Source organism: Amphibalanus amphitrite, unplaced genomic scaffold, assembly GCF_019059575.1.
Source record: "Amphibalanus amphitrite isolate SeventyFive unplaced genomic scaffold, NRLGWU_Aamphi_draft 001273F_arrow, whole genome shotgun sequence".
Lineage (NCBI taxonomy): Eukaryota > Metazoa > Arthropoda > Thecostraca > Balanomorpha > Balanidae > Amphibalanus > Amphibalanus amphitrite.
In genome coordinates, this window is record NW_024882766.1 from 98,610 (window position 1) to 121,440 (window position 22,831).

The window sequence follows — 22,831 nt, forward strand, 5'->3', positions numbered from 1 at the left end:
GCGTGTGTCGTTTTTGTTCAGGAATTCTCTCATTACTTGAAGGGCCGAGAGTTTACGCTGCGTACGGACCACAGCAGTCTTCAGTGGCTTTATAACTTCAGAAATCCCTCGGGTATGCTGGCCCGGTGGCTGGAGATTCTCGGTAATTTCCAATTTCAGATCGTGTATCGTCCTGGTGCGCAGAACTCAGCAGCCGACGGCCTCAGCAGGCGGCCGCCGAAGGTGGAAGATGTGGGCTGTCAGACGGAGAGCTGCCAGCACATTTCTGCGTTCAATTGGCCCCTCAGTTTCAGAGTGAGCAGGGTAAGGATGAGGTGCTGGCCGAGCTGGCACGGTTACTTGCGACCGGCTCGTGCCCCTCTCGCCACAGCGTTTCGAGCGCTGTGAGGCCGTGGCTGAGACACTGGTCCCGTTTACGCCTCCTCGACGGCGTGATTTTCAAAGTGTACCGCAGCCGTCCGCAAGCCCCTGAGGCGCTGCAGGTGGTAATTCCGTCTGAGCTTGTGGCAGGTGTGCTCACTTCTCTGCATGCGGGCCCGTGTGGAGGACACTTCGGTCATGAGAAGTTGTTGAAGCAGGCTCAGAGACGATTCTTTTGGCTGGGGATGTGTTCAGATGTGGAGAAGTTCTGTCAGCAGTGCGACCGCTGTGCCGGCCGCAGCTCTCCCAACCCCCCACCCCGAGCGTCCATGGGCGAGTTGTATGCAACTGAGCCCTGGGAGGTGGTGTCCATTGACTTTTTGACCGACCTTCCCACTACAGCGCGCGGCAACAGACACCTGCTGGTGGTCTGTGATCACTTCACCCGCTGGGTGGAGGTGTTCCCGCTTCCTGACATGCTGGCTGTGACGGTCGCGGAGACTCTGGCGTCACAAGTGTTTTCCCGGTTTGGGTGTCCCAAGCGTCTTCACTCTGACTGTGCCGCTAATTTCAGAAGCCAGGTGATGTCGGAGCTGTGCCGAATCATGGGCATACAGAAAACGAGCACCACTGCTTTCCATCCACAGGGAAACAGCCGCTGCGAGCGGGTCAATCGGACCATCCTAGGGATGCTGGCGAAGTACCTGACGGATAATCACAGCGATTGGGACCGTCACCTGCCGCTGCTGATGCTCGGTTACCGTGCCCAGATTCACAGGTCGTTGGGGTACAGTCCCTTCTTTTTGATGTTCGGCCGGGAGCCGAACCTGCCCATTGACGCTGAGATTGACTCCCCTACCACGGCCCGTGCTCGGTCCGCCGCGGAGTATGTAGACGAGCTGTGTAGCGGTCTCCGTAGCGCGTACCGAGAGGCCCTCAGCGTGTCAGATAGGAGGCATACCCAGAACAAGCGTTTGTATGAACGGAAAATGAATGAATTTCATTACAGTGTGGGTGACCGGGCCATGCTGTTTCGTGGTGTTGCCAAGCGTGGCGAATATCACAAGTTTATGAGGCCCTGGAAACCCGTGGTAATAGTCGCCAAGCGAGGGGATCTTAACTATCGTGTCAGACTGGAGGACGGGAAAATGTTGTGTGTGCACCACAATAGGTTAAAGCCATGTACCGTGTCCTCTGGTAACACGACAGAGCCAGATCCAGCCGCCAGTGGCGCGGCAGACCCGGTAAGTGGCCGCTCAGACTCTGCTGAGCAGGCCGGTCAGTCGGGGAGTGCGACACGGGCTGAGACCGCTGGGTCACCGCCTGTCGCGGGGACGAGTCTCTGTGCTGTCCCAGGGAGCGCAACTGAAGTGCCGACGCGTCCCTCAGCTGAGCCTCCAGCTGAGGCTGCCGTTTCACAGGGTGCAGAGCAGTCGGTTGGTCTCCGTGTGACCTTCCGGCCGATTCCGCTGCCTCGCACGGCGGTACCCCCGGTGGCTCCGAGACGCTCTACGCGTGAGCGTCGGCCCCCTGACCGATATGTAGCCGTAATGTAAGACACCTGATCGCAACACTGCCCAACCGCAGCTGCCTTTAGCGCGCTTTATCTTGTGCTTTGACTGGCCAGCAGAGCCTAGGTGGACGCGATCTGAACGCGTCGAGCGACTAGCGCGTGGCGTAAGTGGCGGAAAGTACGGCAGTGGGTCTCGTCTTACCCTTACCGGCTGATGTGTGTCCTGTCTCGTGCCCCGATGACCCGAGCTGACCTTTTATGTCGTTTGTATATATCGCGTTGTTGGCGTCACTCGTTGTGACGCATTTTTATTCTGGTTCCCAGGGGACGCGCGCTGGAGCCGGCGCGCCTCATGCGGCTGGCGCCTCTTTGTAAGCGGGGAGGAGTGTAGGGGGGCTCCTTCTCCTGTGCCGCCGCCCATTGCTCGGGCGGCTATATGTTGGCAATGAATGAACTGCCGCCAATGAATGGACTGCCGCTCCGAGACCGACTGAGTCAGAGTCGGAAGTGGAACTCTGCCGCTGCGAGCGCCCGCGGCTACAGCTCACGCGCCGTGGGCTATTTGCCGTGCTCTGCGGCGACGGCTGTGGCAGTGATGGCGGCTGCTGATTGGCTGGCGCTGCGACGCCAGGGCAGCCGCCGATTGGGTTTTCTCCTGGAAACTTCTCGGACGAAAGGTCGTCTGAAGGTCATTGTCATTGACGGGGGGATTCGGTCTGGAGCGGGGGGCTACGCTTGGGATTGGGACTTGAACTGAACTTTGACTTTGGTTTCGAACTGGTCTTGCTTGCCAATACAATGTGACTAATGTTTTGCATAAAGACTATCACGGCCATGTCTACAATCATTCCTAGGTTTAAAGACACCTAAAACATGAACTTCAAGCAGGATTTTCACAGCTGGTGATGTCAATTTTAGTTACTGTGGGAAGTGGAAAATACAATACAAGCCAAAAATATTGAAAAGCACCAACAGCCAGCTAACGAAACTTTGAATAAAATGGGAAGATATTGTGAAAGCACTACGATCCTAACTCCGCGAATGTTCAGGAGCTATCGAAACCACTTGCAGATCCAGAAAGGTGACGGTCTTGGACGCTACGTGCACGGTTCGTCGGAAGGTCATTTCATGCTCTAAAGAAACGACATTCACCATTCGAAAGCTGACGGTGAGCTAATTCCAAAAATGTAATTTTTATCAAAATCGTTAGATGCTTTGACAAATTATTCAACAGACTATCTCGGGCATTCTTGAAACCATAGACATGTTTTTTCGGTTTCCAGTGAAAGCTGAACACCAAAATAACAATGTAGTCAATGTAGAAAATGTAGCCTTTATTCAAATCCTTTTCACAAAAACATTTGTTACGTACATACGTAGATTTACATTCAACCAAAAGAAGAAGAAGAAAAAAGTCTAAACATGAGTGCAATCCAAATGTATCCATTTTTGTGCATTTGGGAATACTTTAAGCGCAGCTCAAGCTATTCAAAACTGTCCCACTAAAAACAATGCATAAAAAATAGTATCCAATATTAATATGCGTCTCCCACAGGCGACAAAAAGATGCAAGTAAACATTGTTTCGATTATTTTTCTATCCATGAGTGAAAACTACTTATCGGTGCTTTTCAGCTAAATTACGTATCTACCCGCGGTGGTTAACCCGCGCACCGACGGGGGTCTGCGCCAACTTCGCACCGACGGGGGGGGCGGATGACCGCCCCCCCCCCTGAGATCTCGAGAACGAAGCAAGATAGCGGCAAGCGGTAAACGGCACCGGATACGCACGGCCAAGATCTACAATTTTTACTAAGGTCATTTTCAGGTCAGGTCAAAGATGACGTCACAGGGGTCGAAAAAGTCAAAATGGCGGCGCTAGATATGGAGAGTGTTTCTCGAATAACTTTCGAATTAGTCAAGATAGGAACAAACTAAGGGCATCATCGTGATCCTCTCGTCAATCCGCATCGAATGATATATATGTTGACCTCGAAAGGTCAAGGTCAAAGGTTGACCTCAGGTCACGTGACCTCGAGGTCATCATGTATATCATTCGATGCGTCTTGACGAGCTGAACACAATGAGACCATCCACGCGTCTGTATCTTGTTCCTGTACGGAGTTATTGGCCAAAAACCTTTGGTGACCTTTGATGACGTCACATGACCTCACAGCTGCCCAACAGCACAACAGACCTCAAGGTAGTGAAGGTTGATCGTATATGAAGTCATGTATGGTATATGGGGCCATTCCGACCCGTTTTAGTGGTAAAAACAGGGAGTTGATTTTTCCCCCATTTAATGGGGAGGTCGCGAAATTGACCTGACCTTAGGTCACCGATATCAAAATTCCGAGATATACAAATTGTAGCTACTAATGACCTAATAATATCCTGCGACTTTCAAAGGCCTCCGACATCTACTGTAGCTCTGGCACGGTGACAAAGTTGCAAAAAAGTGACTTGAGGTTGGGTCATTCAAAGTGACCTGGTGACCTGACCTTAAAAGGTAGGAGGTTCAAACTTGCACACCATGTGTAAAATTGATGAGGTTATAATCATACTAAATTTCGCGGCGCTACGCGCCGCGGTTTTCCCGCTATTTGCGAAAAACCTCAGGGGGGGGGGCGGATATCCGCCCCCCCGTCGGTGCGAGGGTTAATATTGCGCTTTCTATATACGGCAACACAGCAAATTAAATACAAGGCATCACCTTATTTTGAGATACTATCCGGTGATTACAAGCTAGTTAATTTACTCGGTTGCCGATGTCACAGTCGCTCAATTTCCCGCGCGACCGACACGTCCCAGCCCGACAAAGGCGGTCAATCGGGGGTGTCGGTCGGGCCAGCCGTACCGAATGATGTGTGTCAGTCAGTATGCGGGTATCGCGTCCCTCCAGCTATAGGAGCGCTGCGCCGCGCTGCTGACGTGTGTAGACTGAGAAACGTGCAGGAGCTGCGACGCGCTGGTGACCGGTGACGCTGGCGCGTGTGGTAAAGTAGGTAGTGTCTGATGGTAGCTTTCAAGAAAAGTAATGATTACACTGGCCTGCGTTTCAATACTTTTTTCAAAAGGTCGGAGGTTTCTCAGCTGTTTTTATACAAGTTTTGTGTGCTGAATCCGAAAAAGCTGTCCATTTTTCTCGATTAGCTCGAGTTTTCAAACTATGTCAAGGATAAAAGTTCACACACTGATGCATTAATATGCACATTGGAGTGGGCATGCTGATATATTTTCCAAAAGGTTGGATATTTCTCAACTATTCTAATACAAGTTCCGTGTGCTGAATTCAAAAAAGCTATCCATTTTTTGTAGATTAGTTCGAGTTTTCACACTATGTCAATGATAAAAGCTCACACACTGATGTATTAATATGCATCTTGGAGTGGGCATACTGATACATTGTTCCCCAAAGTTGGATATTTCTCAGCTGTTCTATAATACAAGTTTCGTGTGCTGAATCCAAAAAAGCTATCCATTTTTCTCGATTAGCTCCAGTTTACACACTATGTCAAGGATAACAGCTCACACACTGATATATTAGTATGTATATTGGAGTGGGCATGCTGACACATTTTTCTCCAAGATTGAAGATTTCTCAACTGTTCTAATGCAAGTTTTGTGTGCCGAATTCGGAAAAGGTATCCATTTTTTCTCGATTAGCTCGAGTTTCCACACTATGTCAAGGATACACACCGATGCATTAATATGCACATTGGAGTGGGCATACTGATACACTTTGAACTTTTTTAGGTCCCATCTCGATTGTTTCCCAGAAAACTAGTGATTATAGTGAAGGGCAGGTAGAATGTTTCCACAAAGACATACGTTTGATGGAAAAACGGTACGAGGGTCGGTGGGACGTCAACTTCCTGGCGGACTATTGCTGGTGCTTGAAGAGGGACGTCCCATGTGCTCAACACAGTTGGAAATCCGTGAAAAGCCCATTTGCGTCGCAGCAGTTTGTGTGTACTGTGATCGGAATTCACTCATAGTGGGTCAGTTTGCAGTTAAAACATATATACGTTTCTGTGTGATTAACTATACTAAGCCAATCAGCATGGCTTTGTTAATATGGGCAAAACAATGTATCTTAAAAAATCGAGCTAATCGAGCAAAACGGATTCCATTTCCGGAATCAGCGTGAAAAGCTGACCTATAAACAGTTGAGAAACCATTGACCTTATAAATCACGCAGACCAGTGTTACCTTTCTTTGTAATGTGTATGGCCATTGGAAAAAGTTTCATTGAAAATGTAGCCTACGTTCAAATCCTTTTCACGAAAACATTTGTTACTTACATACGTAGACTTCCATTCAACCAAACGAAGAAGAAGAAAAAAGGTCTATACATGAATGTAATCCAAATGTATGCATTTTGTACATTAGGGAATACTTTCTGCGCAGCTCAAGCTCTTCAAAACTGTCCCACAAAAAACAACGTCGCTGGCCGCGGGAGGATTCCTTTGATTCGCCGCGCCTGCCGACGCGGCCTGCATATGCGCGATTACGGACCGGAGGCTGCGGCGCCAGAGGAGTCGCGTCTGCTCCCCTCCTCTGACCGTGCCCGACGCTAAATGGTCCCACTGACGGGTCTGCCACAGACGGCGAACGTGACCGTGTGCATAATGTGTCTCCGGGTGGCTGTGGGGTATATGTGTCCCCCGAGGGCGGGCTATACCACTGCTGGGGAGAGAAGGCCGGCTTGGAATGATCGCATACCGCTGAGGAGGGCCTGACCTGACCTGGGAAATATCCGCTCGCAGTGCTGTGGAGAGCAGATTGGTAAGGAATGACCACATCCTGCTGAGAAGGGGAGCGAGAAAAGAGAGGGAGGGAGAGGAAAAACAGACGACAGACAGACGGACGGACGGACGGACGGACGGACGGACGGACGGACAGACAGACAGACAGACAGACAGACAGACAGACAGACGGACGGACGGTCAGACAGACAGACAGACGGTCAGACGGAAAGACAGACAGACAGACAGACATACAGACAGACAGACAGACAGACAGACAGATGGACAGACGGACAAACATAACAGAGAGGACAGAGAGGACAGGCAGGACAGATAAAAAGCAGAGAGGAGACAGACAGACAGAGAGACATTGAGAAAGAATTCCGGAATGGAATGGAATGGCTACATACCACTGGTGTAGAACCGTCGGCGAAAAAATGACCGCGCATTGCTGACCGAAACGGCTGGGGCGGAACGGACACAGCCGCAGGCTGGCTAAATAGCTGCTACTGCCGTCTAAAAGTATACTGACTGAAAACTGGGCCGCCAACTTTTTGCAGTTCGCTGCAGCCCGGCATCTGACGACTGACATTCAGTTCGCTAATAACTCTAGATCATTCACTAACGTCCACTCCAGCTGTTTACTGTCTCCGGTATCCCGTTTACACACCCGTTTACTACCGCCACTTGCCGTTGCCGGCACCACTTTCGCGTGGACCAGTTGGGGAGTTGGCGGCCGTAGTCGGCTACGAGGTGGTAACTTTTGGGGCGTTCCACGACAAATCGACAAATAAAAAATTAAATTTGCACCCTCATATTTTATTTTTCGTTGACAACTGGTGTAAGGGGTTGTGATGGGTGGGGAAGCGAGCTGTGGCAAGGATTTTTTTCTCCGAACAACGGTTTCCGAGATATAGCCTCGGGCAATTCCTGGAGGTCGCGCTGCAGCCCTATGTTTGGCGGCCTATAACTCAAAAACTATTGGTTTTCTACGATAAAAACTTTATATGGTTCAACTCACAATCAGCCAACAAACATTTTGGCTATCTCGGATTTTCATTTTTTGAAAATTTTGATAACGTGACCTTTTGACCTATTTTTCGAAGAGTGACCTTGATATTTTCCCCACTGAAAGTTGCAATTTTGTCTGATGACGATTAAAGGCTTATCAATTTTCATTCATATGCGAAAATAAAAAAAGTGGATATCGCCCTGCGTTGACCTCAGGTCAGGTCATTTTTATGACCTGTCCATTATTACGAGCGGGAGCGACAGCGAGATCTCGAGAATAAAGCAAGATAGCGACAAGCGGTAAACGGTGCAGGGTACACACGGATAAGGTCTATAATTTTTACTGAGGTCATTTTCAGGTCAGGTCAAAGATGACGTCACAGGAGCAAAAAGGAAGTCAAAATTGCGGCACTACATATATATGAAGTTTTTCTCGAATAACATTCAGGGTATCCAAGCTAGGAACAAACTAATATCACCATCGTCATCCTCTCGTCGATCCGCATCGAAACATATGTATGTTGACCTCGAAAGGTCGAAAGGTCAAAAGTTGACCTTAGGTCACGTGACGAGCGGGAGCGACAGCAAGATCTCGAGAATAAAGCAAGATAGCGACAAGCGGTAAACGGTGCAGGGTACACACGGATAATGTCTATAATTTTTACTGAGGTCATTTTCAGGTCAGATCAAAGATGACGTCACAGGAGCAAAAAGGAAGTCGAAATTGCGGCACTACATATATATGAAGTTTTTCTCGAATAACTTTCAAGGTATCCCAGCTAGGAACAAACTAATAGCACCATCGTGATCCTCTCGTCAATCCGCATCGAAAGATATGTATGTTGACCTCGAAAGGTCGAAAGGTCAAAAGTTGACCTTAGGTCACGTGACCTAAGGTCAACTTTTGACCTTTCGACCTTTCGAGGTCAACATACATATGTTTCGATGCGGATCGACGAGAGGATCACGATGGTGATATTAGTTCGTTCCTAGCTGGGATACCTTGAAAGTTATTCGAGAAAAACTTCATATATATGTAGTGCCGCAATTTCGACTTCCTTTTTGCTCCTGTGACGTCATCTTTGACCTGACCTGAAAATGACCTCAGTAAAAATTATAGACCTTATCCGTGTGTACCCTGCACCGTTTACCGCTTGTCGCTATCTTGCTTTATTCTCGAGATCTCGCTGTCGCTCCCGCTCGTAATAATGGACAGGTCATAAAAATGACCTGACCTGAGGTCAACGCAGGGCGATATCCACTTTTTTTATTTTCGCATATGAATGACAATTGATAAGGCTTTAATCGTCATCAGACAAAATTGCAACTTTCAGTGGGGAAAATATCAAGGTCACTCTTCGAAAAATATGTCAAAATGTCACGTGATCAAAATTTTCAAAAATTGAAAATCCGAGATAGCCAAAATGTTTGTTGGCTGATTGTGAGTTGAACCATATAAAGTTTTTATCGTAGAAAACCAATAGTTTTTGAGTTATAGGCCGCCAAACATAGGGCTGCAGCGCGACCTCCAGGAATTGCCCGAGACTATATCTCGAAAACCGTTGTTCGAAGAAAAAAAACCCTTGTCACAGCCGGCTTCCCCGCCCATCACAACCCATTAGACCAATTTTAAGCAAAAAATAAAATATGAGGGTGCAGGGCACTTGTCGATTTGTCGTGGAACGCCCCTTTTACAATCTATCGTAAAGCGTCGTCACAGAACGACTGTCCCTGACCAAACGTCGAACCGAAACTTCATCTGAAACTTATACTGGACAGCGCACCGCTGGAGGGACGGATAACCACAGAACGGTTGCCAACACAGTGCTCACTGCTCATCTCACTGTGACTGAGCCATTCTCATTTCGACAAAACTAAGAATAACGCGAAGGCTAGGTTATCAGTCATTCGCAAAGCACAGCACAAGTACGCAAGGTGCTCGAATCACTTTTGACGCCATTATTGACGAAACTGTCCGTCCAATTTGGCAACAGAAGGAAAACGCTTACGTTTTTGCGAAATAATCACTCTTGTCATACTAGACGAACAATTTAGCAAATTATATTTTCTTTCATTGCAACATATCTTAATCCGTACCCTTGCAAATCCTTACAGAATGAAGGATCGTGTTGACCGTTGGAGGCTGGAGCCGTCGTTTCTGCACAAGTATGTACATTGCGTACTCCAGTACATCGCGTTCTCATCGCGTTTATTGTCCCGCGAGAGCAAGGAACCGCTGCGCAGCTCGCGTCCGGCCGCTCCGCTATCTCGTCTTATTCTGTCCCCGGATGGCGAGTCTGTTGACACTGGCCCTTTGTTCACCAGAAACCATGATAGCAATGTCCGGGTGAAGGGGCAAACTTGAGTCATGCGTTTTAGTCATTCTGCACCAGAGTTTCGGCCAGCATCGCTCCCGGTCAAATCTCACCCCTCCAGCCAGTCTTGGCCCGGAGCTGGACGTCAGATTTTCGTCGGACAAGCTCAAAAACCTGACCGCGGTGTTACTACCACTATGCCGGCACACGGCGGCTGGAAGGTGGCACTCCTGGTAGCAGGGGCGGTTCTCTACGTACAGCGCTGTTCAACAGAGGCGACTGTGACGGCGCCGAGTGGGTGCACCTTCAGCCCCAGAGCCGAGACTCCGTTGGGCATGGTGTGCGACTACGGAAACTCCCGCTACAGCATGGTAAGGCACCGCCCGGCCTGTATCAGCTTCATTGGGTTTCATGTTGCATTTAACGCTTTTTTTCGTAATTCGGGAAATTATGTTAAGAAACCACAAATGCATAGGTATATTTGATGACGTCAAATATTTCAACTCGACATTAACCCGCGCCCCGTAGGGCTATCGGCGGACCTCACCACCCGTAGGGGGGGGGGGGGGGTGCGTTTCGGCCCCCCTAAGATCTCGGAAATTTACCGGCCGATTTTCAAAATTAAAACGGCGTTCGATAGTCCCACTGGGGAACTACCTTGTGACCCGATTTCATTGACCTAGGTCAAACCGATGACGTCACAGGTCAGGTCAAAGGTCAGAATTTCAGCGTTCACAGGCATTTCAAGAAATGTGTTGTAAAATCGGGTAAATTGATAATTTATTGAAAACCATCGATGGTACAATGTTCGTCAAACACATACTTTGCTATCTGAGGTCACTGATACCAGGTCAGGTCACAGCGAGGTCAGGTCACCGGGGTCACAATATGAAAGTGTCGTGTGATACATGTTTTATGGTCCATTTTACATGACAAATGCGATTATGTGGGTTTGGCAGCCTTTGGGGCCAGCCTAGGTCACGTTTTGGTGAAGGTCAGGTCAAATGAGGTCAAATTTCAAAGTTGATATTTTTGCATAAAATGGGTATCGATTCGATGCAGCTCGTCACGGTGAGTCTAATGGTGGTCTTAGTTTTGCTCTACGAGGTCTAGAATTGTCAGTTGACCGGTCGACCTTGACCCGGCCGGACGTGTTTGCGGCCGCCCCGTCCGCACGCGCGGCTGGTGGAGCGAGAGCACCTGGCCAGCTAGTGTTTTTGTGTAGCGTGAGTCGCTTGTGGGTCTAACCATGACCAAAAAGCGAAAGGCGTGTTCTCCAACAGAAGGAGGACAAAGTGAGCTTTGCGAAGAGTTGAAGAAATTCATCGTGGAAGAAAATGCAAAATGTGTTCGTGAGATAAAGGCCGCGAGTGACGGACGCTTAGTGGCGAACGAGGAGTCACTGTCTTTCACAATGGACTCGATCACTGCGGTGTCTAACAGGCAGTATTCCGCTGATCTGGACATTGTCCAACTGCGTAAGGAGACAGCCCACCTCAGACGGCGAGTTCAGGAGCTGGAACTGGTGGAGGATAAGCGACAGCAGGAGCAGAGGCTGGCGTGCCTGTTTTTCTCCGGGCCGGCGGTTCAGACGCACACCCAGCGGGACCAGGCAGTGAGACAGATTCGGTCCGTGGTGCAACAGTATCTGAACCACACTCTGGACGACAGGCAGGTCAAGACCGTCATAAGACTGCAGAATGGAAAGATACTGCTGGAGTTTACCTCCTTTGCAACAGGTTCCGACAGAGACATCCTTTTCCGGTCGAAGGCAAGGCTGAAGGGTTCCGGCCTCTTTATCGCCGAATCACTGACGCCACGCAGGCAGGCCATGTTTTTGGAGCTGCTGCGAATGAAGAAGGAGGGAAGGATCCATTCGGTTTTTACCCGTTCTGGAGATATCCTCGTGTGCCGGTCACGTGGATCGGCACCGATACGTATCGCTGACCCGGAGGCGGTACGCCAGCTCGCCGGCGGTGACCCACCGGAGCGCCCCGACCAGAGGCGCGCCCAGGGAGAGCGCGGAGCAGCACCGCCGTGCGCCGCCCCTAGCGGGGAGCGGAGAAGTTCGGGGCGGGCAGCGACCTCGCCTCGAAGCACCGACAACAACATGGCGGTGGAGACGCATGATCCCGTGGATACTAACAGTCCGGGTCGTCGGGGTTCGTACTCCGGGCCGTCACGTGTGGGGGCTGCTGACGGACTGGAATCAGCAGATTCCATCGGAGTGCAACGTCAGAGGACCACATCGTCGCTTCTGGAGTGCGCCCAGACACCATCGGTTCGACTGGTGCAGCTGTCTCCGCCGCTCCGTGAGGTGCCGTCTCCGGGCGCACCTGCTGAGCTGCTGACCGACGCGGCTGATGGCGGCCGCGCGCCGCGGCGGCCCCCCGCTGCCGCCGCATCGGACACGCCCTTGGCTGTGACGTCAGAGACTGGTGGACCTGCTGGGGTGGCGCGGGATTCTGATGGGGATGGGGACCATCGAGGGGCGGCGAGTGCGAGCTCTCGGCCGGCTACAGATGTCGCCACTGTCGGGTCGAGCAGGACCGGATCGGGGCGCGGTCCTGCTGGTAAGGACCGGTCGTACGGAGCTCGTGAGGCGCACCCTGCCGCTCCTGGTAACCCGGCAGCTGGTTCGCGTTCCAGAGATATCAGGGAGTATTTCTAGAGAGAAGAGTCGGGCATAATCAGTGTAATGATCGCTCTAACAGTTACCCTGTTTTGCTGTTTTTCATATTTGAACATACACAATGTTCCCGTTCTGTTTTTCTTTATGAAATGTTTTGAGAGCATCTTATTCGATAGACTTAAGTCAGGAAAATCCGTGTTTCTTGCACTAGCTTTCATCGTAAGTGTTTTGCTTATCATGCTGTATGCGTCGCTAAATTACCGCTCGCGTACCCCTCAGCTGTGTTTGTTAACTGATTTCTTTGATATTTTTGTTAGTAACTGGCATAAACTTTCTATGTTAAAGCGGTTTGTCGTCCAGCCTGCCGGTGGCGGGCGCGGCGTTTGCGGCGGCGGCGGTGGCGGCGGCGGTGGCGGCGGCGGCGGCGGCGGGGTCTGCGCTGTGGCTCCTGGGCGCGGAGGTGTGGAGGGAGACAACGTGATGGGCGGTGAGAGAGTCGGCGTCGGCCCCTGGCCGAGCGCCCCTCGTGCAACCTGGATTTGTCGCTGCCGGCCTAGTCGGGTGGCCCCTCCTGCCCGTGGCCCTGTGCGCGCCATATTAGTTCACGGTCAACTATTTTCTTTTGATGTATCTCCTACCGTTCATAGCAACAGCTGTCTAGCTGTGTATATCCTGGCTTATGTCCGAGCTCAAAGTTGCGACATTTAATTGTAGAGGCCTACACTGTAAACCAAATTGACAAGTCTTGTGTAATATAACCAATCATCTCTTGGTATGTTTACCAACTGATACTTTTCAAACAAGCCGTTGTCTGGTGCATTGCTTGTCAGGTGACAACTACGAGTCAATAGTTACTATGCACACCAACTTCTCAGTATCCAGACCAACTCTACATTTGTTTCAACGTTTGTTTCTTAACCAGTTTTGGAAACTTGTTGCCGCATGGTTATTTAACCGGCGCCTAACTTGTACTGGTCAGCTGGTCGGCATACACATGGTCAGCTGCGCCCGTGACGTCAGACTTGGCGGACCAATCAGCGGTCGCCGTCCGGCCCCGGCGCGACCGCGGAGTTCTATAGCCTTGGGCGCGACGGTTTCAAACCGTTCAAACCAGCAGTTGTCGCGCGGCCGCCGTGCAGCATGGATCAGCGACGAGGGCTGTTCCAGCATTTGTGCAGTAAAAAGTGAAATCTGTGAACTGTGGTGTTCGTGCTGTGAGTGAGGCCCGCTCTGGCCTGCGGGACGCACTAATCGTGCCTATACCCGCGGTCGAGACGCCTCCCTTCCCCTGCGCGCGCAATGTAAGTGGGCCAGACCTTTGCATGCACATGTGAGCAGATGTTTTGCGGTCGGTGTTTTTTATATATAAATACATTTATTTGCCTTTAATTCAACTCTTTGTATTTTTAACTTAACTGATGGACATATATGGGCTGTAAAAGCTAATCTGGTTGGCGATCATGCTTTATTCGAATTATCTGCGTGATCGTGCAACTGCCATGATTGTTATGGTCAATGTGGAAATATTCGTCATACGGGCATGTTATACTTCTGGCTTGATGCGATGCACAAAACCATGTTCTTCCACATACGCAGCAGTTCTTGCTTCAAAGACTTATATGCTGACGGTGCACGATAGGTATACCTTATACCTCATGCATTTACCACATCCATTCGAAAATATGCACTTGGAATTGTCTCCAGTCAATAGTATTAATTACATACTACGTGATGTAGGTACGTGACCGTAATAAATACTAATGATTCCAGAAACTTCCGAATGGATGTGGTGTATGCATTCATCGATTATATAACCCATCAGTATTTCGTTTCTTGTCAGCGCAAGCCTTTGAGCAATAACTGATGCCAGTCATGATTTTGTGCACCACTTCCAGCCAAAAAATGACCTGTCCGTATAGAAAATATTTCCTGAATCAGTATCGTGGCAATTGAAAACGAACGCGAATCGTAAGTTCTTAAGGTTATCAACGCAAACAAAGCGATTGTAAGAAAGAACAAGTTCGAACTGAGCGTTAGTACACTTACTTGTTGACAATTTGTAAACTAGCAATGCCCAGTCAAAGGCTAGTTCATCAACAAACCAGGGGTTGTTGAACCGACAAGGAAACGGCTATGCCTATCCAGAAGTTGGTAGGTTCACAAGGCCCAGACTAGTACTCAACAAGGTGACGCCTATGCGAATTGGAACCAAACTTGTAGACAAACTGTTAGTTTGTTGGCCAACACGCCTGGGGTTGGTGAATCGACAAGGTGACGCCTATGCGAATTGGAACCAAACTTGTAGACAAACTGTTAGTTTGTTGGCCAACAAGCCTGGGGCTGGTGAATCGACAAGGTGACGCCTATGCGAATTGGAACCAAACTTGTAGACAAACTGTTAGTTTGTTAGCCAACAAGCCTGGGGCTGGTGAATCGACAAGGTGACGCCTATGCGAATTGGAACCAAACTTGTAACAAGGAGCCAACTTGTAGATTTGGTTTACAGTGTAGGAGGTCAAGTTAAAAGAAGAGACGTTGTTAATTATCTGCGAAAGAAAGATTATGATATATTGCTATTGCAAGATACACACTTGACAACACAAACAGTTCACAACTTTAACCACCTCTGGAGAGGGAAAGGTTATCATTCTTGTGGCTCATCAAACAGCCGGGGCACATCGATCCTGTTTAAATCCAACGTGCAGCATGAAATAATCCATGAAGAATATTGTAAAGACGGTAATTTTGTCATACTAGTTTGCAATATATTTCCAAACGCTTACACATTCGTCAGTATCTATGGCCCAAATGATGACAGCCCTAATTTTTTCGACCAGCTCCGAATGAGGCTGAGCGAAATTGGATCGGAAAATTTATTAATCGGAGGGGATTTTAACTTTGTAATGAATTACCAACAAGACTCAAATTACTCTCAGCAGAATAACCCCCGTGCCAGAAATGTATTTGCTAGCCTCATTGAACATTTTAGTCTGTTAGACACCTGGGATGAACTTCATCCTCAAACGAGAAGTGCCACCTGGACTCGTCAAAATCCATTCAAATGGGGACGGCTAGATCGACTATATATTCAGGAACATTTGTTGAATCATGTTACGGAAGTTAACGTTCAAACAGGGTACAGATCAGACCACTGTATGGTGTCACTAAATTTGAAGCAGCCTAGAAAGAAGAGTGGTCCTGGGCTTTGGAAGTTTAATGAGTCATTAATAGACGATGACTCATACAACACCTTAGTGGTGAAGGTCATTAGTAGTGTAATAAAGCAATATGCGGTTCCAATTTATAGTGATTGCTTTATATGTGATCCAAAGAACTTTAGTGCGATAGAGTTTATCATAAATGATGGGTTATTTTATGAAACCTTACTTATGATGATCCGTGGAGAAACAATACGCTTTTCAAAACAAAAAGCTAAAAGAAATAGGATAAAAGAAAAAGAAGCAACAATAGAAGTCAACAGATGCGATGCATTGTTTAAGATGAATCCATCACATGAAAACCTTCGCCGTCTAGATGATGCTAAGCAAAATCTTGAAAACATACGTAAACCTATGATTCAAGGCCTAATAACTAGGTCTAGAGTAAAATGGTTCGAAGAGGGAGAGCGATGCACAAAGTATTTCCTGTCGCTGGAAAAAAGAAATGCAGTGAGAAACTCAATACAGTCGCTCAAAATAGGTGATTCCATCATTAATGATAAAGAAGAAATAAATAAGCACTTTTCAAAGAACTTAGAAGAAAAATATAAGAAAAACAGCAACGCAAACCCCACCACGTATCTCAGAAAGCATATTACGCGAAAGTTAAGGCAAGACCAACGAGATGCTTTAGACATGCCTCTAACGTTAAACGAATTACATGGTGCTTTAATGAGCATGAAGAAAGGCAAATCGCCAGGATCGAACGGCTTCACCTCCACCTTCTTTAAACACTTTTGGGAGCTCATAGGAGTATTCTTGTTTCGCGCTACAAACGAGGGACTTCTTTTTCAAAAAGTACTGAATTCACACAAGGAAAGCATCATCACGCTTATACCAAAACAAGGGAAACCTATGGATTCAATCAAGGGATGGAGACCAATTTCGTTACTTAATGTAGATTTCAAAATAGTTTCTACTGCAATTGCAAACAGATTAAAATCAGTATTAAGTTCATTGATATCTCCCTCGCAGACGGCTTATATCCCGGGTAGATTTATAGGCGAGAATAGCAGGTTGATGTATGACGTCATAGAGCACGTGAACAATGTGGGATCGTCTGGCTGTGCAATGGCTATTGACTTCGAAGCTGCCTTTGACACAGTTTCCTGGCAGTTTTTGCTAGAAGCGCTTCGTTATTATAACTTTGGACCATTTTACGTAAAAATGGTAAAAACGTTTTATTTGAATTCAAACAACCATGCTCGTATCCTGCTTGACGGAAAATTAGGCGATAAAATTTATATGGAAAGAGGCATAAGGCAGGGTGACCCGATATCAGGCTACCTTTTTAACTTAGTTGTCGAGCCCCTAACTAGCCAAATGATAAAATCGGAGATCATAAAAGGAATTGCATTAGGACAAGGAATAGAGGCGCGTGTTTCACAATATGCAGATGATTTGATAGTTTTTTCGCAGTTGAACCAGCCATCAATAAGAGGGGTAATCAATGAACTTGAACAGTTTACAAAGGTCTCAGGCTTACGAGTTAATGTAGACAAAACTAAATGTTTACCGATTGGTAAAAGCAAAGATAATGAATGCTTAAGCAATCTAGGCGTAAATGTAGTCAATGAGTTAAAAGTCCTTGGGATTGTTTACAATAGTACAAATAACGACATTGAAGATAAAAATGTAAGTCTCGTTATCCCTAAGTTAGTGCAAGAGATTGCACAGTGGAGACGGCGAAAGCTAACACTTCTTGGCAAAATCACTGTGGTAAAAGCAATGCTATTATCGAAGTTTGTACATCTTTTCACATCTTTGCCGAATCCATCTTGGGATATTATTAAGAAAATTAACTGTTTACTGTTCAATTTTATTTGGGATAGTAAATCAGACAAAATAAAGAGGAGTAAACTGGTGCAAGACTATAATAGCGGTGGACTCAACATGGTAGAATTAGAAGCATTCATTAAAAGTTTAAAAACATCGTGGTTACAAAGACTGTACTGGTCAAGTTGTGACGCAGTTTGGGCAAGCCATGTCAATAACAACTTGCCATCCGTTGAAAAGCTTATCTGCTTTGGTGTCTCTAAATTGAAGGATGTGACTGCAAAACGCTTTAAGAATAGGTTTTGGAAAGACGTATTAAAAAACGCATGGGTTTCGTTCTGTGCCTCAGTGCATCTCGCCCCTTCCGAGCTTCTGACAGAGCCTCTGTGGTTCTCCGACCACACGAAATTCAGGAAATCTATAGTGAAGTCCTGGGATGAAAAAGGCCTACGTTTTTTGGTTGACCTATTCAATAGAGAGACGGGAGCGTTGCGTGGTAGGAGCGAATTATGTGAGCTGTTTAACGTAAAAATGACATTTTTATGTCATGCCTCTCTTGTAAGAAACATCTCAGCGCTTTCGATAGCCGCTCAAGAGGTAAAAAACGTAACACTCCCAATTATGCCTTTCAAATTAACTTTATTAGGGAAAACTCGCAAAATATCACACGAAGTATATAAAGTATTAATAGCCAAACTTAAAAGTAAACCGAGCAATATTCAAAGCTCAGTCAAACGTAAATGGATAAGAGATGTCCAAATACATGAAGAGACACTGGACGATGTCCGTCAATCAACACGCAGTACTTATTTACAATCATTTCATTATCGCTTTACATCTAGGATAATGGCAACAAATACTTTCCTACATCGGATAGGAATAGCTGAAAGCACACTTTGTTCCTTTTGTAATTTAAACGACGAAACACTAATTCATCTTGTATGGGAATGCGATGTGACGCAAAAATATGTAAAAGAGATCATCGACCATTTAAAGCACAAGTATGAGTTGTCGTTTAGATTTACAAATCAGTCATGGGTTTTTCCACGTGTATCTATGTTAGGATCCTTAGGCACGCTAATATCTACAATAGCGAAGTTAGTAATATTCAAAGCAAAATATAACTCAAGTATTCCACACCTTCAGCACTTTTTATCCTTAATCAAAATTGAAGCATCAAATGAAGAGCGTTACGCGTTGAAATCAAACTCAATGCAGTCACATGTCCTTAAATGGGGCAGGCTTGCAAACATATCAAGAGAAACAGGTAATTCACAACCCATTTCGAATCCTTGTTCCTTCACAACTGAGTCCATTGTTCTCCCGGCGCGCACCGGGTCCCGGGTGGGGGTGGGGCGCTGGCTGCGCCGGCCGTCTGGTCCGGGTTCGCCCGCCCTCCGTTCTCTGCCCGCCCGGTCCTCCGCGTCGGCTGCCCGCGGCGGCCCTGTCGCTGCTGCTGCCGCCGGCGCGGTCGCCCTGTGCTCGTCCGCTGTGTTGGCTGGCGACTAGCGAGCGACGACAAAACGTATGAACTCTGTATGTGTGCTCTAAAAATGCCATGACAACGAACAGTGCTAATATGTACAGTGGGACACTGACCCTGTCCATCCCCACTCGGGAAACAGTTTGTGTGCTCATCGTTTCCTGTGTTTTGTTATGAGATGCGTTCGTCCTTAGTTGTTTGGCTTCTAAATAAACGGGAAAAAAATTTAAAAAAAAGGTCTAGAATTGTCAAAAATTGAGTTTGAAAATTTGACGTCATCATTTTTGAACAGTTTTTTCGCTATAGCTTGGCCAAAAAACGAGGTATCGATCTGAAATTTAGTATGTAGATAGAAGACGGTAGGTACTATCACATATATTCCATTTTGTTCGAAACTCAAAAAACTTTTTTGATTGTTTGGCTAATATATCCAAAAAATGTTTTTTTTATTTTGGGGGGTCAAAACTCAAAAATTTAAAACATCCGAGATAGCAGTTTTGTGGTCCTGTCAATTCTACACCTTTTATGTCTTGATCATTTTTCTGTATCTTCAAAGCTGTAGGCCTGACAGGTCTTCTCGCGAAGGTCTTTTTTCGGTCGAAAATGACAGAACATGACGTCACTCTGACGTCATTTGTGGCCAACCTATCATAGCCTCTGAAAAAAATTGGGTAACGATGTGTAAAATTGATGCCCGGAGGGGTCCCGAAAGTTTCGTGGCGATATCTCCAGCCGTTTAGGAGATATCGACGGAAAAGGACAGGGGGGGGGGCGTTCTTAGGACGGGAGGGGGGAATGGTTCCCGTCTACGGGTGGCAAGGTCCGCCAACAGCCCTACGGGACGAGGGCTAACCCCGCCTTTAGCCATCATGATTCCTGAACTACCCTGAACTGAAAACTGTTGATCCACTTTCCCTAACCACAGCCCCTATAACCACATCCTCGCACCAGTGCACCGGGGGACACTTGTCGACTACGCCAACCTTCAGTCAATATATCCTGACGCCAACCCGCCGCAAGTCTCCTTTATGACATGATGTTGATGGGATTGAACAGGCATTATTCACAGTTCTGATCATTGTCGTTGCCAAACGTCGTGCAGGACATCGCATTAGCATTAGTGAGGAACAGTTATTCGGTAAATGAGGGCCGACACTGTGCTGCACAGAGCTCTGCGCGGCGCAGCGAGGTGGCTACTTCGAGCACTCCGCCTCCTTGCCTCTATGATCATAACTCGATGTATTTTCAATAGCATGCCTTTTGCTCGATGTTATAACACAATTCTTAAAATGCCTGTAAACAGTAAAAAGTGCAACCTTTGACCTGACCAACTACGTATGTGGCAGCCGGTATAAGTGGTGATGCCATGGCTCATTAGTGTCATACGCACTACGCAGTGATGGTTGATGTACAGTCCACAGCAGAAGTAATGTGGGGTTTCAGTCATGGGTATGTTCTGCTTCTGAAGCTTAGGAACGATTAGCCAGACTACAGTGAAACTTTGAATGTAGCTTATATGTATCGTCACCCTTGCAGCTGCAACTTTAGCTATTGACATCTTCTTTTCGATCACTCCGCATTAAACATTCGCCAGTCAAAGCCAACCGTTGAGATCGGTAAAACCCTACATTACTTTAGCGGTGGGCTGTACATGAAGTAAAACGCTTTCCCATCGGGTCACAAAAAATAGCATGACCTGGATGTCGCTCTGTTTCAGCAACGGTTGAGTGGAGAGCAGCTTCCGGCGTCCATTCAAGCGATACAAATAATGAATGGCCAGGAGATCGTCATTGGCGAGGGTACATTCTCTGGTCTCCCAAACCTGCAAAGACTACACTTCAGTGACATCGGATGGCTCCGGTTTCACAGGAATAACTGGTCCACCGTGGCACAGCCGGGACTTGTGACGATCACAATGCAGCGGATTCGGCGAGTTTCCCTGTATAAAAGTGCCTTCTTAGGGTGGTCCGCGCCCGGTCCAATGATAATCATCAGCGACATACACCGGTGTTTTATCGGAACACGTGCCTTCGAATATTACGACACTGTCATCCAGAGTGTACTTCTACAGAACGTCGGTACTCTCGTCCCGGGCCCAGGTGCATTCGGAGCGCGCATCCATGAGCTTCGAATCAGCAACGTCTCTGAATTAATACGTTGCTCGTTTGGCTCTTTTGACGGCCCAACAAACAGCGTGTTGCTGGATTCGGTGCACTTCACTCACGTCGGCAGCGGGTGCCTTCGAGCAAAGAACAATGGTGGTTGGGCCAGCCTGAAGATTCGCTCCAGCTACCTGGGAAACGTCCACCGGTTCGGGATTAAAGGTACTTGCGACGAGGTTGTGATCGAAGACAGCCACATCGGACGCGTCGATTCGAGAGGGATTCACATAAAGGCGTCCACCTTCACCATTCGCTCGACCAAAGTCGAAGAGCTGGCCCCATACTCTCTCAACGTTACACTTGATCGGTCGGCATCACTGCAAACGCTATCGGTGGGCTTCCTCCGAGCCAATGCCTTGGAGCTGCTGAATGCTGGCGCCGGCGGAGTTGTTGCTCTCGAGGATATTGCGGTGACTGATGTTGAGCACAACTCCTTATTATTTTCAGATGAAACGCACACCAGACTGAAAAACATCACAATAGCCAGCTCGTGCCATTGTAACAACATAATCACCCGAACGCGGCACTTCCCCGAGGTGGGCCGTACGCAGCAACTCGCGAAGCAAATTCAGCAGAACATCCTATGGCGCCAGATCGCCTTCAACGTTCGCTGCACAGCCGGCACCACCACGCCCATACTGGCCGAGTTCTATAGCCAGAAGTGTTGTGTTGAGAATTATACACTGGTTCCGGCACTGGACACGTGTAGTCTTCTGGATCCACTGACAACGCAACCACCTCCTGTCACATGGATCTGGCCAGCGTCGACCGGAATTCCTGCGGTGATGCTCCTCATTCTGTTGACCCTAGGAGCTGCCGCTGCAGCAAAGCATTGGCAAGTGAGCCGGCAGGAGTCGGGAACAGACGATCATCTTCGCACCAACGATAGGTCGCGCGCCTCCGGGACTGGGGCCGAGTATGTGAATTTCACTTGGGACAATGCTTCAGAAAACTCTCACACGACTCAAAGCAGGGAGGACGATACAAGCGCCACAAGCGAAACATCCTCACGGGAAAGCAGCCCTAGCATCGTAGAGACAGAGTATGTTGAGATGCATTTCTTGCCTCGTCCGCCATCCACTGTATATTTTGCTACGAAGTTAGGTTTGTTACATCATTCCAGCCATCTCCCACGCCCCTCATCATCCATGTTTTACGAAATTAAGCCCCGCATAGCCCCACGCCGGAAACCGAGACCAGTCTGAGATCTCCTCTGCTACATAGGCATCCGCCGCTCATTGTGGGATGAATCATGGCGTGACTGCTGCGCCATTTACGGAAATTGAACATCCAGCAAGTCTCAGTGTCAGAGCAACGACCTAGCAAAGTGACAAGACATGAGAAGGTAGACAGAAAACATGAGACTAAAGCCTTTAGCTACACAGGATGAAGTGGCAAGTGCTTAACCAATTAGTGACTTGGCTGGTGCCTATAAAGGCACATGCATGTATTTCGGGATGTGTTGTTGTTTGGCAGGGAACACGACTGTACTTGCATCTAATTTCTAAGCATATGTGTGTAATAAGGCTGTCCGGATTGACGGCCTCTATTTGTACAATCAATATGTACCTATACATGCTGCACAGATGTGACCTGTTTGACAAGTTTTTTTTT

General features: G+C 47.8%; 1 protein-coding gene across 1 annotated transcript; it reads left to right on the plus strand.

Annotated features, from left to right (window-relative positions):
* Window positions 1–10,014: 10,014 nt before the first annotated feature.
* Window positions 10,015–22,809, plus strand: LOC122371728. The gene is made up of 2 exons (XM_043348330.1): window positions 10,015–10,317; window positions 20,773–22,809. Exons 1-2 carry the CDS (start codon window positions 10,144–10,146, stop codon window positions 22,420–22,422), a joined length of 1,824 nt encoding a protein of 607 aa, XP_043204265.1. The 5' UTR covers window positions 10,015–10,143; the 3' UTR covers window positions 22,423–22,809.
* The last annotated feature ends 22 nt before the right edge of the window (window positions 22,810–22,831 follow it).